The 14,639-nt window shown below is 42.8% G+C and overlaps 1 protein-coding gene across 4 annotated transcripts in view; it reads right to left on the reverse strand.

The window, feature by feature from the left end:
- Positions 1 to 1,327: 1,327 nt before the first annotated feature.
- numbl (NUMB like endocytic adaptor protein) overlaps positions 1,328 to 14,639 on the reverse strand; it is a 61,114-nt gene continuing 47,802 nt past the window's right edge. For 3 of the 4 annotated variants that reach the window (XM_035154997.2, XM_035154996.2, XM_035154995.2), the window contains exons 5-9: positions 11,526 to 11,666; positions 9,583 to 9,790; positions 8,845 to 9,117; positions 5,119 to 5,298; positions 1,328 to 5,022 (exon numbers count right to left, since the gene is read on the reverse strand). In XM_035154997.2, coding sequence (XP_035010888.1) covers positions 3,872 to 5,022; positions 5,119 to 5,298; positions 8,845 to 9,117; positions 9,583 to 9,790; positions 11,526 to 11,666 — 1,953 coding nt within the window. In that variant the 3' untranslated portion in view covers positions 1,328 to 3,871. The remainder of the gene's footprint in view (positions 5,023 to 5,118; positions 5,299 to 8,844; positions 9,118 to 9,582; positions 9,791 to 11,525; positions 11,667 to 14,639) is intronic. The other variant, XM_047339661.1, reaches the window with a different exon arrangement.

The following is a 14,639-nucleotide window of genomic DNA, read 5'->3' on the forward strand; positions in this document are numbered from 1 at the left end:
ACAATGAATTACACAATAAGAAACAATTGTCTATCCACTGGAGTCAAACCACAGTCAAAGATTTCTGCTGATCTTCCCTCCTTGACTCCTCAGCAACACACTCACTGACTCTGACCTCAGATCAGAGGACAATGGCTGAGTGAGAGTTACTGCTATACCACCACTCAAAAGCTTAGTGTGTGTGTGTGTGTGTGTGTGCGTCTGTGTTTGCCCCATTTCTCACGGCCCTTAAGAAGAAAAGAGGCCTTGTCTCGTTCCATTAGTGACCTGAGCACTGCTCAGCCCAGCTGACTCGAGGACAGCGCTGGTTAGACAGCAATACACCCTGGAGTGTGTGTGTGTGTGTGGGGAGGGAATGCATGTCTACAATATACTGTAAGTGACACTAAAGAGCAACAGTAACTTTAATGAAACTTAGCAATTCACTTTCATATGTGTCTACTTTCATGTCCATTAAATATTAAGTCGGAAGTTAGATTAGCGTGTGTGTTTGTCCATACAAATACTGAGATGTTAATTCAACAATTTGAATAGCTTGTGGTTGCAGAGTGATGTAAAAATGTTTATCTTGGCCAGACACACTGATTTCCCCTTGTACAACCACAACTATTGCTGTAAACTTAGTGTCTGGCAGCAAAAGTTACACTTACCATCGACTAACTGAAAAAAAAGGTATTCTTCAGACATTTACAGATACAAATGCATACATTCAGCTATAGGATGTGTTTTTTTTCGAATTTTGACATCGAGTTGAATGAACTTAACATTCAAGACCATTAAGCAATTAAATAATCCTGTAAAAAAATCTATGACTTCCCGTTATATTAATTTAGATTACAATTTTAATTTATGGTTGATATTTTTAACGGAAGTAATTTGCTGTGTTTTATGGCATATACACATCTAGAAAAAAACGATAAAAACAAAAAAATACAGTGAATCTCTGTGAAGTACTTATTGTTTGTGTTTAGAGCCCTTCATTGTGTTTTAAAGACATTCTGTTTTATCTGCTTTAACAGTACATCTCTTTGACTTTTGCAATGTTGTGGGTTATTTATAAAAATGTTGTCCACAGCTGAATAGAAATACAGAATAAAGTCAGATTGATAAGAACAGACATCATAGAGATCCCAGGAGGCAGAAATGAGAAGATGAGGGTGAGTTTGAGGGTAAAAGATAAAGAAATAAATTGGGGAAAAAAGAAAAGTTCATAAAGTAATGTGCATGAAACCAAATAGGTTTAAAAAAAAAAAAAGACAAGCCAGAGAAAAGAAAACTATAGTAGTTACTTGTGAAAAGCCAAAAAGTCACAAAACATAAGACAGTGTAATATTATATTACTTTATTTATCTTTTGTACAATGTAATTACAATACAAATATGTAGGTTTAAATACAAAAATTCTGTAAATAAAGATTAAAAATAAACTGGTTCGCTTTGTTACCATCACTTAACTATGGTTTTTACAATCAAGTTTATGAGGTAATTTAGTTTGCTTGAAAGCAGAACACAATTAACCCACATTTATAAATTTGGAGGACGCGCAAACAATAGTGGAAGGCTAAAATAAATTTTCAGCGAAAACAAAAGCATTGATTTCATGAGGGAATCTGTCTTTGCCTGATAGAGGGAGCAGTTTGGAGTGGTTTGAAATGGGAAGAAGTATTGATTGAAAACCCTGGGAGGAAACCGAGATGGTGTAAATGAGGCCGGTGGCACAGAAATGTAGGACCTCTGAGAAAGCAGACTGCCAGAGGGGATCACTGGCGCAGGAAGAGAGCCAGTAAACTGTGGGGCATTAATGAGCTGAAAACCTAATCAGTGGCAATTCATATCCATACAATTCAATTCCCAGGAAACATAACAGGATCTCTGGCCGGATTACAGGTTATATAACATACAGAAACAACCTGTGGAAAAAGCCCTTTGAGAAAGAACATTTCTTCTTCCTCTTGAATAGACCTGGACTTGTATGACTCAAGGCAGCAACACAGAATTCTTTAATAAATAAAATTTTATATATAGGGAGTTGTACATACTGTGTATGAAATTGTAATATATAGAAAGCAAGATTTCTTTGAAATATAATGAAACGTTTTGTTTGTGAGTTTGAAGAGTTGAGGAGATGATGCTGAAGTCGGGACTGGTTTTTGACCTTGAGGCAAAAGAAAGGATTTAAAAATGGCAGACAGCACTCTGTAAACTGAATGCGTGTTTATTCTTAATATTTTCACACAATCTGTCTTTTTCCTGGCATATTTTCTCTTTTTCCTTCCTTCAGACTTCCTCCATCTCGTTTTTTAAAGGTATAACTCCATTCTCTCCTTCAGTCTCACACATACAGGTTTACCTCCCTTTTTTCCTCTAGACATTTATTCTTCAGCTGTTCTTCTTCTTCTTCTCTATCTGCTAATCTATAAATCCAATCTCGGTTATCTCTCATAGTTCTGTAACAGATCTCATTCACTGATTTTTGGTTGTTTCAGTTGTCATGCCTCAGTCTATGTTTGCTCATGTTCCTCTTCAGTACCACTGCAACGGATCCAGCAGTATACCAAAGGTGAATACACAATCATACTGTACGTGATGAGACTATACCCTGTGTTTGAACATATTTGAGGATTTATGAAAGTTGGAATGTAGTGCATCTTTTTTTCAACCAGTTGCACAGTGTTGTAGATTATTTTTTTTAAATTTCATTTCCACTGAGTTGTTCGAGTTCTTGGGTTTGTCTGGAGATGATGTCGGAGTCCAAAGGACGGTTGTGCTGTATTGTCCAGAGTGTCTGTGTGCTGGATATCCTGAAGTGATTTTTCATGTCCTAGTGCCCTTTAAGAAAGGCGTTAGCAACACAGATGAGCTACGGAGCCAAAGTGAAGCCACACTGACCCACCTGACCTCAGCTGCAGTGGAGCATATATACGTGAGGGCCAACGGGTGGAAGAAACATGCCGCTATATACACTTAAAGTTCCACACGTCTCACTACACACTGCTGTACTGTCAGGCCTGGCTTTTTGGTTCTTGTTACATGACTCAGTTTCCCGCAATGATTTCCCTCTACTGCTGTGCAGTCATATGTTTAACTTGTTTGCTACCAAAATAGTTTCCCTCCTCTTTAAGGTTCAACAAAAATAAATATGGGGGATATAAAAAAAACAACCCTCCTGAAACACTGCTTTCAAATTGATTTTAAAGTATATATAACTTGTTAAAATAAAAAATAAAATACAATAAATAAAAATAATTTTGGCCATAAATCTCTACTATTGGTAAGTTTGTCCTTTTGGGTTAGTCAGGTCAGGTCATCCATCATTGGCTAGTCATTTCAGGTATCCAAGCTTCCGCTGTGCATGGCTAAGATCAGCAAAAGTCTGATCATAAGTCCAGAAATCAATCAACTGCATCTCCACCAGAAACCAATCTGCCAAAAACATCTCAAAGAATTGGAATGCATCCGAGTGGAGTCCCCTTTTAGAGAAAGAAACTGCTGAACTGTGCCCCCACAGTGTTCTCAAAGGGGCGTGTACAGTACATCCAGGGACTTGCAGCAGGTAAAGTAAAGCCAGAGTGGAGCGGTGAAAGCAGGGAATAGAGGATGTAGCAGGTGGAGTTGAAAGATTCAGTCAATCCAGTCTGGTGCCTGATCCTCCAATGGCTGCCTAACAACCTGCCAACCTTCGCACAAGCTCTCATGGGAGTGTAAAGAAAGCAATTAATATCATAATAGTACTGCCTCTGTTCAGATATTTTAACAAGTTGCTAGGCGGCCACAGGTCAGATGCTAGGCTAACTGTAGGGACCTTTAGTGCCTATCTTACTCAGGCTTTAACTCCAGGACTACCCTTACAGCTTTGGGAGGCCGAGTTTGTCTTAGAGCTCAATTTCAAAAGTCTTCTGTAGATTGTTGGAAAATGGGTTCGCTGCTGCAGCAGGCGCCTTATTTCCTGGTTGCTGAGTCGCTGGTTTGGTCTCCAGTGCTGCCCACTTGGCCTCAAAGCGATCATCATCTTGAGAATTGCTAGCCACTGGAGCTGTTAGCTGGCTGCCCTCTGGTGGCCAACTGCTACTGCTGCCACCATTCCCGCCACTGTTGGACGTCCCATTCTGGAGGTTCATCATGGCGCTGCTATGTAGTGGGAGGCCATTGATAGCGGATGATAATGGCGGCGTGGAAGAGAATGGTGGTGTGGAAAACCCACCAGTGGAACCGACTGCACCAGGTGCTCCTTGGTAAGACTGGTGCTGGCCAACCGTTCCGAGTGCCCCTACTTTGGGTCCTCCTCCAGCCGAGCCTATGGCTCCACCTGCACCTGATGAACCTGTGGCGGTGCAGAACACATTGGCCACCATTTGCGATGGCGTAATGCCCACGACAGGCACACTAGCGTTGGGGTAGGTCATACTGCTGGCCAGGCCTGGCATGTAGGTCTGCATGGGCACAAATGCTTGCTGAACAGGCTGGCTGGCAAACATTCCCACAGCGGCCGGGCAAGCATCAAAAGCCAAGGGGAAGGGCTGCATGGAGCTTGGAAGGGAGCCTGGGGGCCCAGGATGAGATGGCTGGATCATGGGAGCCCCAGACATGCTTGGACCGGACATCGTGGGGATTGACATGGAAGGAAGGGACATAGGAGGCCCTGACACTGGAGGGCCTGGTATTAGAGGAACTAATGATATCGACATGGGTGGAAGGGGCATTGAGGCCTGACTTGAGAGGACAGAGGTGCCCGAGATGAGAGGTTTGGTCATGGTGCCAAGGGCCATGGAGACAGTGGACACTGGGGCAGCTGACATGGCTGTCTGACTGGACATCTGATGAATCGACATTGTGGGCGGTCCAGGGATGATGGGGATAGTGGGGCCTGGGGGAGGGCTCTGTTGAGCCTTGATGGCCTTCGAGACCTCCTCCAGCCATCGTTCTGCCTCGGATGGTGTGCGTCTGTGTCCGCTTTGCATCTGCATTGCCACAGACGGAGGAGGAGAGTGGTGTGGAGGCTCTGGCTGCACCCAGGAGGAGTTGGCTAAGGGAATGAAATAAAAGATTTAGAAAGTGCAATAAATTCCTCACCACTGAGGATAGTTCACCATTACTATTGATCTGATGCAGTCTTTCTTACCCTGCATCGGTGCAGGCGGTGGGGGCAGTACAGGGGGCACAGTTCCGGTTGGAGGGCCGTTCACTGACATGGAGGGGTTGCAAAAAAGCTCCTCCGATGGATGGGTGAAGGAGGTGTTGATCTGGCTACACAGGGCATTGATGCAACAGTCTCCCTCATCTGGCAACCCCATATCCATCTCTGGTACCAGCAAGAAAGAGAAGAACAGAGGGAGGGGAGGAGTTGGGCACAGAAAGAAATGGAGATCAGGGAAAGAAAGAAAAGATGAGATGGAAGGGAGAGGAGGGGGATGAGTAGGACGACAAACAAACAGAGAGAAAAATATATATTAATTTGGTTGAAAGACCCAGTTAGGATCAAAAACAGAAACTAAAGAGGATAGAGAATTAACAGAACACAAGATTCTCGTATTGTGCTAATCAGCATCTTGTTTTTGAAAATAAAAAGGTTCCTGCACACAAGGATGTTTATAGGTTAAGCACTGTGTGAAGGCCCATGAACTACCCTGCCTCATTCAGTGGCATCATTGCCTTGTATGTTTCGTGCCTTGGGATGACTCCAATTTAGAGGTGAATTTGGATTAGTTTATCCATGTTTTCAAATTGAAACTGATCCTCCTAGCGAGGGATTAAAGCGGCATAATGTTCCCATCTGACTTTGGTTTGAACTACAGCTTTAAAACTCTGCACAGACCTCAGATATAAATAGATATTATATCTAATTCCCTGTTCCTTTTTCCCTCGTCTCCCTCAGAGAGGCCTCAGGATTTTTGTTTACTCCTTTCGCTGCCTCCTCCTCTCCTCCACTCCCTCATCCTTTTTGCTGAGCCAATCCATACTCACACATATACACAGTTGCCCAAAAAAAGAATTGTCAAAGAAGAGTTTGATGGCTACTTTGACACTGTCGTACAGTTTCATAACATTCTCATGCAGAGGAAAGAATGTGCTGTGTCTCAATTCGCGGCTGCACTCCGGTGTGACTATGCTGTCCCATTTTAAAGGCTCCTTCGAATGCAGCCAACAAATGCATCCTTTATGCCAGAGAAACAAAGGTTCCAATGGGTGGATCCTTCAACCTATCCCTGGATTCATTGTGCTTTGGTGACAAAACCTTTTTTCAAAGAGGTAATGACGCTGGAAGGCAACAAGACGTTCAATACTTGAGTAGCACACTTCAAGTCAACCAAATAGCGGTACACGTTAAAAACTCAAGGGGCATTAAAACTTTCTTGTCGTGTCCAACTTCAGCTCTTTTGCTGAGCAACAGAATAAGAGGCGGGATGAGCTTATGACACTGAACAGAAACACTAGTCTGTCTAATTTCGGTTCGGCCTACGAGGTCTATGCCCTGGGCAGATTGCATCCTCTGAAGGATGCAGCTCCTGAATTGAGATACATACATAGAGGAGTGGGACTTAGTAAATTAATACATGTTTTCCATAGATGGGCCCATTGTGGGTCAGATCCCTACACCTCCAGGAATCCTACTGCAGAACGATTCAAGCCCACTCTTGAGCATGTCTCTCTCATCTGTGCATTGTAGCTACAGTCACTAATTGATATTGGAGGGTGCAGAGGGGGCTGCAGGCATGTGTAAGGCCTCCCGTTAAAGATGGGTCGTCTTTGCTTAGTTCTACTAAAACTGACTCTTCTCTTGTGAATGTCCCACATAGTTCACAAGCACTCCAAGCCCTTCACACGTGTGTCTATGTGTGTGTGTGTGTAAGGGCTGGTAGAAAGCTTTCTGAAGGCTAACCAGGACAGCAGATTGACCACACAAATCAATACACCAATTGTTCAGAGAGTCACAAGGAAGCTGGGAGGCAGTGGATTTGTGTCTGCTGTGTTTGTGTACGAGGGAGAGATAGTAGCTACCATGCATTTAGGATTCAACCTTCCACCAAATCCACTGCCACTGGACATATACACTAACATTTATTGAAGAATAACAGGCAGAAATGAAAGAGGAGAATATAATGAATGGAGTGAGAGTGGGAGGTGCTTGTTGTGCTTTAGTATTCCAGTCAGAGGAGCGCCGGTGTCAACTCTCTCATCTCTGCTAATGACTGTAATCAGCCTCGCTACTGAGCACTCTGATCCTGTGGCACCACACTGAGTTGGTGTGTCTGTGTGCGAGTGTTCCTGTGTGTGTGTGTACATCAACCTGTGAGGGTGAGTCAGTTATTATTAATTGGTCTTAGTAAAATGCCAGGAGCTCTCGGAGTGGCAGAGGCAACAGGCATCAGTGCTGTTGCACTGACAGCACTTCACATAACTGCTTTTTATCTTGGGCCACATTCAATGAAAGGAAAGTTTGTGGATTACACTGAAGGTTCATTCTGTAATATGATTGGTTAGACCTCTCCAGTCAGGGCTCGGGGATGTCACACCAAAGCCAAATGGAAAAGTAAATACTGCTCCAGTCTGCAAACCACCACAATGCAAGTGAAACACACAGTTCCTGAGTGCATAGCTTCTGTTTGTGTCTATAAACGGGGACATAACTAAGCTATTAATTAATAACTAAAAATGATTTGGGGACTTGAGTTTGAGAACAAAAAAAAAGTCCTATATGCAAGGGAGCCATCCCCTTCTTCACTGTAGGAGGCATTTTGATATCAAGTGAATTGATCGCTTCTGAGACAAATGTTAATAAAGTGTATTGATCTCATGGCTTCTATATTTAAGCCTCAGCATTCACCTCCAATATGCTCGACTTTCCTCTGCGATAACAGCTGGAAAATATGCTTTTATTTTGAGCCACGTATCTGACATGAGGAATCATTCTAGTGTGATGTGGGAGGTTTTTACTCAGCAGCTTTAAAGGTGTCAGTCTAGTAAAGTGTCTGTGGAAACTGTTTCAGTTTGATTTACTCACCAAATATGATCCACATGCTGTTTCAAGTGCTTTTGAAATAAAATTTAAGGGAACAGTCAGTTCTTACCATGTTAGGGCAACTTCTGTTAAATCTAGTAGTGACTTGGCTTGTGACTCCTTCCCCTCTAAGGGACTGTGCAAATGTTATTGTGGTGGGAACATACAGTTCACTTTATAAAGGCCCTTTGTAGCATTACTTATGTTTTCTTAGCACCATCCTTTGACTAACACACAGTAACACCATCCCCCATGAAGTCATAATAAAAAACAGTACTAAGTTGGCATCATTTTTTTCTAACATAAATAACAAAAGTAAAGTAGAAATTTCAATAATCCTCAATGTACCTCAATATATTATCAAAAAGTAATTTTTACAAAGACACAAAATCAAACATTAACAATGTATTTAGCAATTCATAATCATATGACAAATGTTAAAACAAGCATTTTTGTGGAATTTTCCTGACAGTCCTTTCCCCGCCACTGATGTCAGATAATAAGTGTTTGAAGAAGGTGGTGAGCAATGACACAACCACAGAACCTAAGATTTGCTGTTTTTCTTGTTTTGTTTTCTTGTTTTCTAGTGAAGGCTGAAATGTAATATAATTCTTGTTTGAGGAAATTGTAGGAACGACTGCAAAAAACTGTACAGTCCCTAACCCCTCTTTAACATAGTGACATTTTAACAACCAAAATGACTGATCAGTGTGTTTCTACAAATGGGTGAGAACAGCTAGGTTGGGACCTTCTGACCCTCATCAACAGCAGATAACAGGAAGCATATGGCTCGTCCCTCGATGAGTCCACCTCACCTGTGAGTCTTACTTCAATAGCTTCTCAACTCACCAGGGTTCTTGTCCTGGAAGTCAGTCTTGCGTTGCAGAGTGGATGGCAGGTCGTTGAGGCGGAGCGACAGCTGCCTCTTGAAGGGGGAGTTCTTCCCGCTGAGTGCTGGGAATCCCCGGAACGAGCCCTGACGCACCAGCTGCTCGATGGGCGCGTGGCGGCGAGGGATGGCGTGAGGCCCACCTGGTTCTTGGCGGTCCATGGGGGACGCTGCACCCTCGGGCGGGGAGGCGGAGCCAGGTGGGAGAGCTGGGATGCCAGAGGGCTGGTCTGCTGGGGAAACAAGTAGGATAGATCAAGACATTATTCATGTCCCATAAAGATGACATATTTCCAATATATATATATATATATACATAAAGGTTATTGAAGTAAATGTTTGCCTATGCGTGCTTGCTTTAGACTGTATATAAAGATGGACGATGCATCTCCATTTCCAGAAATTAAGCCAAAATATCCTGGATATGAACTGCCATCTTGCTCCAAAGACGTCATTTAGAGCCTGTGCAGTAGCGAAACAGCGGTATCGAGGTCCTGCCTATACTCACGCTCGACCAATCACGAATCAGTTTCAGCTGTCAATCATGAAATTTTATATGGAGGATGTAGGATTTTCGACCTGCACTTCTGCCCGCTACCAGGAGGCCATTGAGGTGCATTGGCTTCCCTTTTGAGGAGCTGTCATGCCTTCCATCTTTTTATACAGTCTGTGGTTCACACTTTGAAATACCCTCCTACCTTTCTTCTTGTCCTGCAGTTTGTCATCCCGCTCGCTGCTGCTGCCCTGCTGGTTGCACGCGGAGTTTGCACGGAAGGAGCCCTCGCGAACGAATGAGGTGCGGCTGGCATCAAAGGACGCCGTCACGCCGCACTCCTTCTCCCTGCGCTGCTTCCTCTCCAGACAAGCAGCGAAGGCACAGCCAACTGCATGGCTCAGTCTCTCCCCCTAGTGGAGTAAAAAAGGCAGCGATTAAAAGAACTTTAAGGTTACACCCACTGATGGTTTTAACACTTTCTAAAAAACAGAATAAGGGTTTGAACACACAGAGGAGTTTGTATGTAGTATGTGCTTAATGTTCATGACAACCTTAAAATCAAATCTGTACAATCACGTGTAACAGAGATGCCACAGTGATTCGAGTGCAACTATCAACCTAACACCTGGTTAAACGTCAGCGTGCCTTGTGCCTCTGAATGCAACTAATTCCAACCAGCTTTCTGCAACTTAGTCCTACTTTCCCATCGCATTCCTGCCTGACATCACCTCTTCTCTCTGCACAGACAGCTAGGGTAGACACAGTTCAGTAAACACAGAGTATGTGCAGTTAAAACAGAGACACAGAGATGGACAGATAACTCTGTGGGCTTCTGTCTAATCCTCACTCCTAATCCCGCAGGTCTGTGCAACGTTCTCTTCCATTCACATTAATAATTCAATTCAGAGTCTAAGCTGATGAAACCACGATTGGGGCTGAAACCACAATGCACCATGACGAGACTGGTTCTATTGCAGTCGTCATTAAATCTCAACCTCCTCATCCCGAGGTGAGTCAAATAAACATGAGGGGTTAAAAATCAATAGGTTATGCTGGCAACATAACAAATGAATCCATTACATTCACACCACAAATCCCATCTATACTTAGACGTTAGTGCTTCAAAATGGATTTATGTGCTTGATGATACATGGTTCAAGATTGTACTGTGTGTTAGTGTGGGTTCAACATTTTAAATATGGCTGAAGCCATGATTATTTACTTCTATTACCTGGGTAACTGTTAAGTGTGTGAAATGTCGAGAACAATTTCAGGGCTCCAACATGACATCTGATTATATCTTATAAAACGTATACAATCAAAAAAAACTCACACTACAGAAGTTTAACCAAGAAAAAATATTTAAATACATGCATGTTCTTGATTAATATTTCATCATCAAAATCAGTGTTTTTTAAAATTAACAAATAATAATTTTATAGACTTATCAACGCCTCTCTGGATTGAAACAAACACACTTTTAAGAGCTCACCCGACAATAAAATGAAAAATGTCCAAGATAAGACTGAAATACCAATTTCTTAATTTGGAAGAAAAAAAAAGTTGTAAAAATGTAATTGTGAGCCAAAGGGAAACAATAACTTTCAGGTTCTGTTCCAAGTGTAAGAAAACCTGATTCAAAACCCTGGTGACATTAGTAATAAAGTTAATGAATAAAGTACAGCCTTGGAACTGAGGATTACTCAACAATATCTTCTGGGGTTCACTCTTTTTGTTGAAATAAGAGCATTCATTTTATTACACAACATCTAATATTTTTCTGTGTGGGGCTGCAGCTTGTGCAGATACTTCAGGCCAGAAAGTACTAAAGGGGGTAGAGTTTTTTAGACAGCAGAGACTACAAGAAAGACTGCTGTGGTGATTCTTATGGATATGGATAACACCAAGTTATTCAACATGTGAGCACCTATGCTGACACTGGTCATTTTTTTATGGGAGTTTATTGTGTGCAAACCAACTATTTTTAAGAACTAATGCTGGATGCTGATTTATCCAGGAACTTTTATCAAGAAAGAAAGGCTGAGTAAGAGTCAAAAAACGAGTGGAACAGACGTTATCTTGGCTTGGACCTAACTCTCATGGCTCGTCCCTGAATGGTCGATGGCAGGTTACTTGTCCACTCACCGAGTCTTTGAGAGCCATGAAGCAGTGGCACATCCAGCGTCTGGTGGTCCCGTCTCTGCAGATGTAGGAGAAGGCCTTGTCATAGTTTCGGTCAGGAGCGCAGAATGAAACCTTCTCTATGGTCTGGTCCACGATGAGGTCCTGAGAGAGACGGAAGGGAACAGACACAGAGAGAATCGAAGTCAGTCCAGTTGTCTACACTGTAGATCTCATCAAATCACATCTGACAGGATATTGTCTCTCTAACCAAATACATGACCTTCAATAATAGGACACCAGGTTATAGACTGATCCAGAGCTTGACACACTGCTCTCAACCTTAGTTAACCTGAGGAAGTGCTCATCACTCCAGCCTATGTATACACCCACCAGTGACAGAAAAGAAAGGGACACTAATAGCCCTGAACCCTGTTGCTCACCTCAGGGATATTCTCTCTACTTACCCGTCCTTCACTAAAAAGGGTTATTCAGGCTGTCTCACTGTCTATAGACACGATAGAGGAGACTAAGAGGGGCCCCTCTCCTTCTCTGTGTACATTAAGGGGCCCCGGCTCACCTCTTTGACTCACCAAAAACAGAAAGAGAAGGAAAACAAGCGCCGAAACACAGAAGAAAGGGAAGAGAGAGAAAGAGGTATTCACACACTCATCCATGCACTTCCTTCCTCTCCTCCAGTGTCGGCGAAAAACAAAGAGAGGGGGGGGGGGAATAGAGGAAGAGGGAGGACGGGAAATGAGGAGAAAAAAGGAAGGATTTGCGGAGAAAGAGGTGAAGGAAAAACAGGCCATTCATTGTGCGCCAATTAGTGATTGAAGGGGGATGCTGGTACCGAGGCGAAAGGCTGAGCGGAGAGCAGTGTGTGTGTGTGTGTGTGTGTGTGTGTGTGTGTGTGTGTGTGTGTGTGTGTGTGTGTGTGTGTGTGTGTGTGTGTGTGTGTGTGTGTGTGTGGGTGTGTGTGTGTGTGTGTGTGTGCTCCCCCTCACTGGTACAGTAAGTTGTTCATCCTATAGAAACACATCTATCGGTGTGTTTTCTAGAGTTTTCTGCGTGTGTGTGTGGGAAAAGGTGACTCAGATCACGTCCTTACATCACTGAAAGGAAGAACACAGCACAGAATTGTGTGACTCAGGCTTTTGTATCCAAGCAGAGAAGCTGCTCAGCCTTGTGCACAGAGAAACTGCTTCAAAGAAAAAGACTTGACTCTTTCTTTCTATTGATGCATCACCAAGGTCGTCAGGAGCTGTGACTCTCATGCTCACCCACATTAACCTACGTGTACTGTACATTCACAGGCTTGGACTAATGTGTGGGTGTTATGAAGGGCATACATGCTGATTCATGGGTGGAGGCAGGAGGCTTATAGTTAACATCTTCGCAACATTAGCTTTCATTTAGGGTTGATGAACACTTGGGTCAGACGTTGACTCTTCTTTGTTTTTAATCACTACACACTCCTGGGGAAAATATCTGGAGTGAAATTAATTTAAATGAATTTTGCTTGAGCAAATATGTGGAAACTTTATTTCACATATAGAGAACTGGAACATCCCCCTTATGAAAGCACTTTTTTTTTTTACACACACTTATAGATATCAGTCCCCTCAACGTGTCTGATATTTTTTGACAAGATCCATGAATTATTCTCTGAGAAGTCAAGGAAAATGTTGAAAAATGCCCTCTCACAATGTTAAAGACAAAAATTCCTTGATGCATCCCAAAATGTAACAGCTTCTCTCCTGGCTCCTTCCTACAAGTTTTGTGACAATCTGTACAACAAACCAACCAACAAACAAATGGACAGGGGTAAAAACAACCTCCTTGGTGGAGGTAATAACTTTAACCCACATTAAACATTTATGTCGGATTCTAAGCTACATGTCAGGTAAGCCACTGGTTAACAAGATATAGACAAGAACATGAAGGAGGATTAAAAGAAGGTTAAAGAGAAGACAATCTAATGCAGTGTTAGTCCCTCAGCCCTTCCTGACCCCAAGCCCAAGACTTAAATCATGAGTCACGGTAATGGTTTCAAAACAGCTGCACTGTGGTTTGTTGCAAACAATATTTAAACAGAAATAGATTACATTAGATTAGCATTTCCTGGGGACTATTTCATTGTTTGGGGATTATTTGTGCTGGTGTGCAACCTTTAAAACACAGGTCATAAGGTGCTTTACCCCCCCAAAAAATTTGAAAAAAACTAAAAGAAACAATTAAAATCAATTTGAAGCTCAGCGCAAATACAAAATAAAAAATGTTTACAAATGAGAAAAGAGTGAAATAAAGTAAGAGGATAAGGAGTATGTCTCCTCAGGGAGATTGTTCCAAAGACTGGGAGCCCTGACAGAAAAGGCCCATCACCTTTGGTCCTCAGCCGGGACTGTGATATGGCTACTGAGGAAGGAACGCCTGAGGAAGAAACATCTGAGGAAGAAACATCTGTCCCAGTGTAGCAGTGCGTCTTTTGAAACCAAAAAAATGTGGGGGTCATTTTGCCTTTATTGAACCTGCATGAGAACCCAAGTCCCCATACGTGGGGCACCAGCTCTACTGCTACAAAGTGTGTCTTTAAAATGTTTTGGAAAACACTGGGACTCTGTGGCAGAGAGGGGAAGGATACTGTTTATCTACCTGAAACACATCACTGTAAAGCAGAGCAAGTGCGGGTGAGGGAGATGCTGCTCCACTGGGCTCTCTCCCTCTTTCCTCTATTCTGTATCGCTCTATATTCAGCTCTTCTTTCAATAGAAGCAGTAGGAGGCCTCCCTGGCCACCAGACACTGCTCAAGTGCATGTGTGTGTGTGTCTGTGTTTACTTGATCTTCCCTCCCCCACTATGCATTTTCAGCAAGATACCATGAGTCACATATATCAGCTCTGAAACCAGGCTGCTGTTGTTGGTCTGAGGATGGAAAACGTGTCAGAGATTAAGGAGACATTTCTGTCACCTGTTGTTCAGAAAACAGTTTCTTTATGTCATCATTTGTGTTTGTCTGTTAGTAAGCAGGGTTACACAAAAACTACAGGACAGATTTCCACAAAACTTAGTGAAAGGATGTGATATGGGTCAGGGAGGAAAGGAGGAAAAAAACATTTCGGTGCTGATCCGCATCA

The sequence above is a fragment of the Hippoglossus stenolepis genome, chromosome 4 (genome assembly GCF_022539355.2).
Source record: "Hippoglossus stenolepis isolate QCI-W04-F060 chromosome 4, HSTE1.2, whole genome shotgun sequence".
Classification (NCBI taxonomy): Eukaryota; Metazoa; Chordata; class Actinopteri; order Pleuronectiformes; family Pleuronectidae; genus Hippoglossus; species Hippoglossus stenolepis.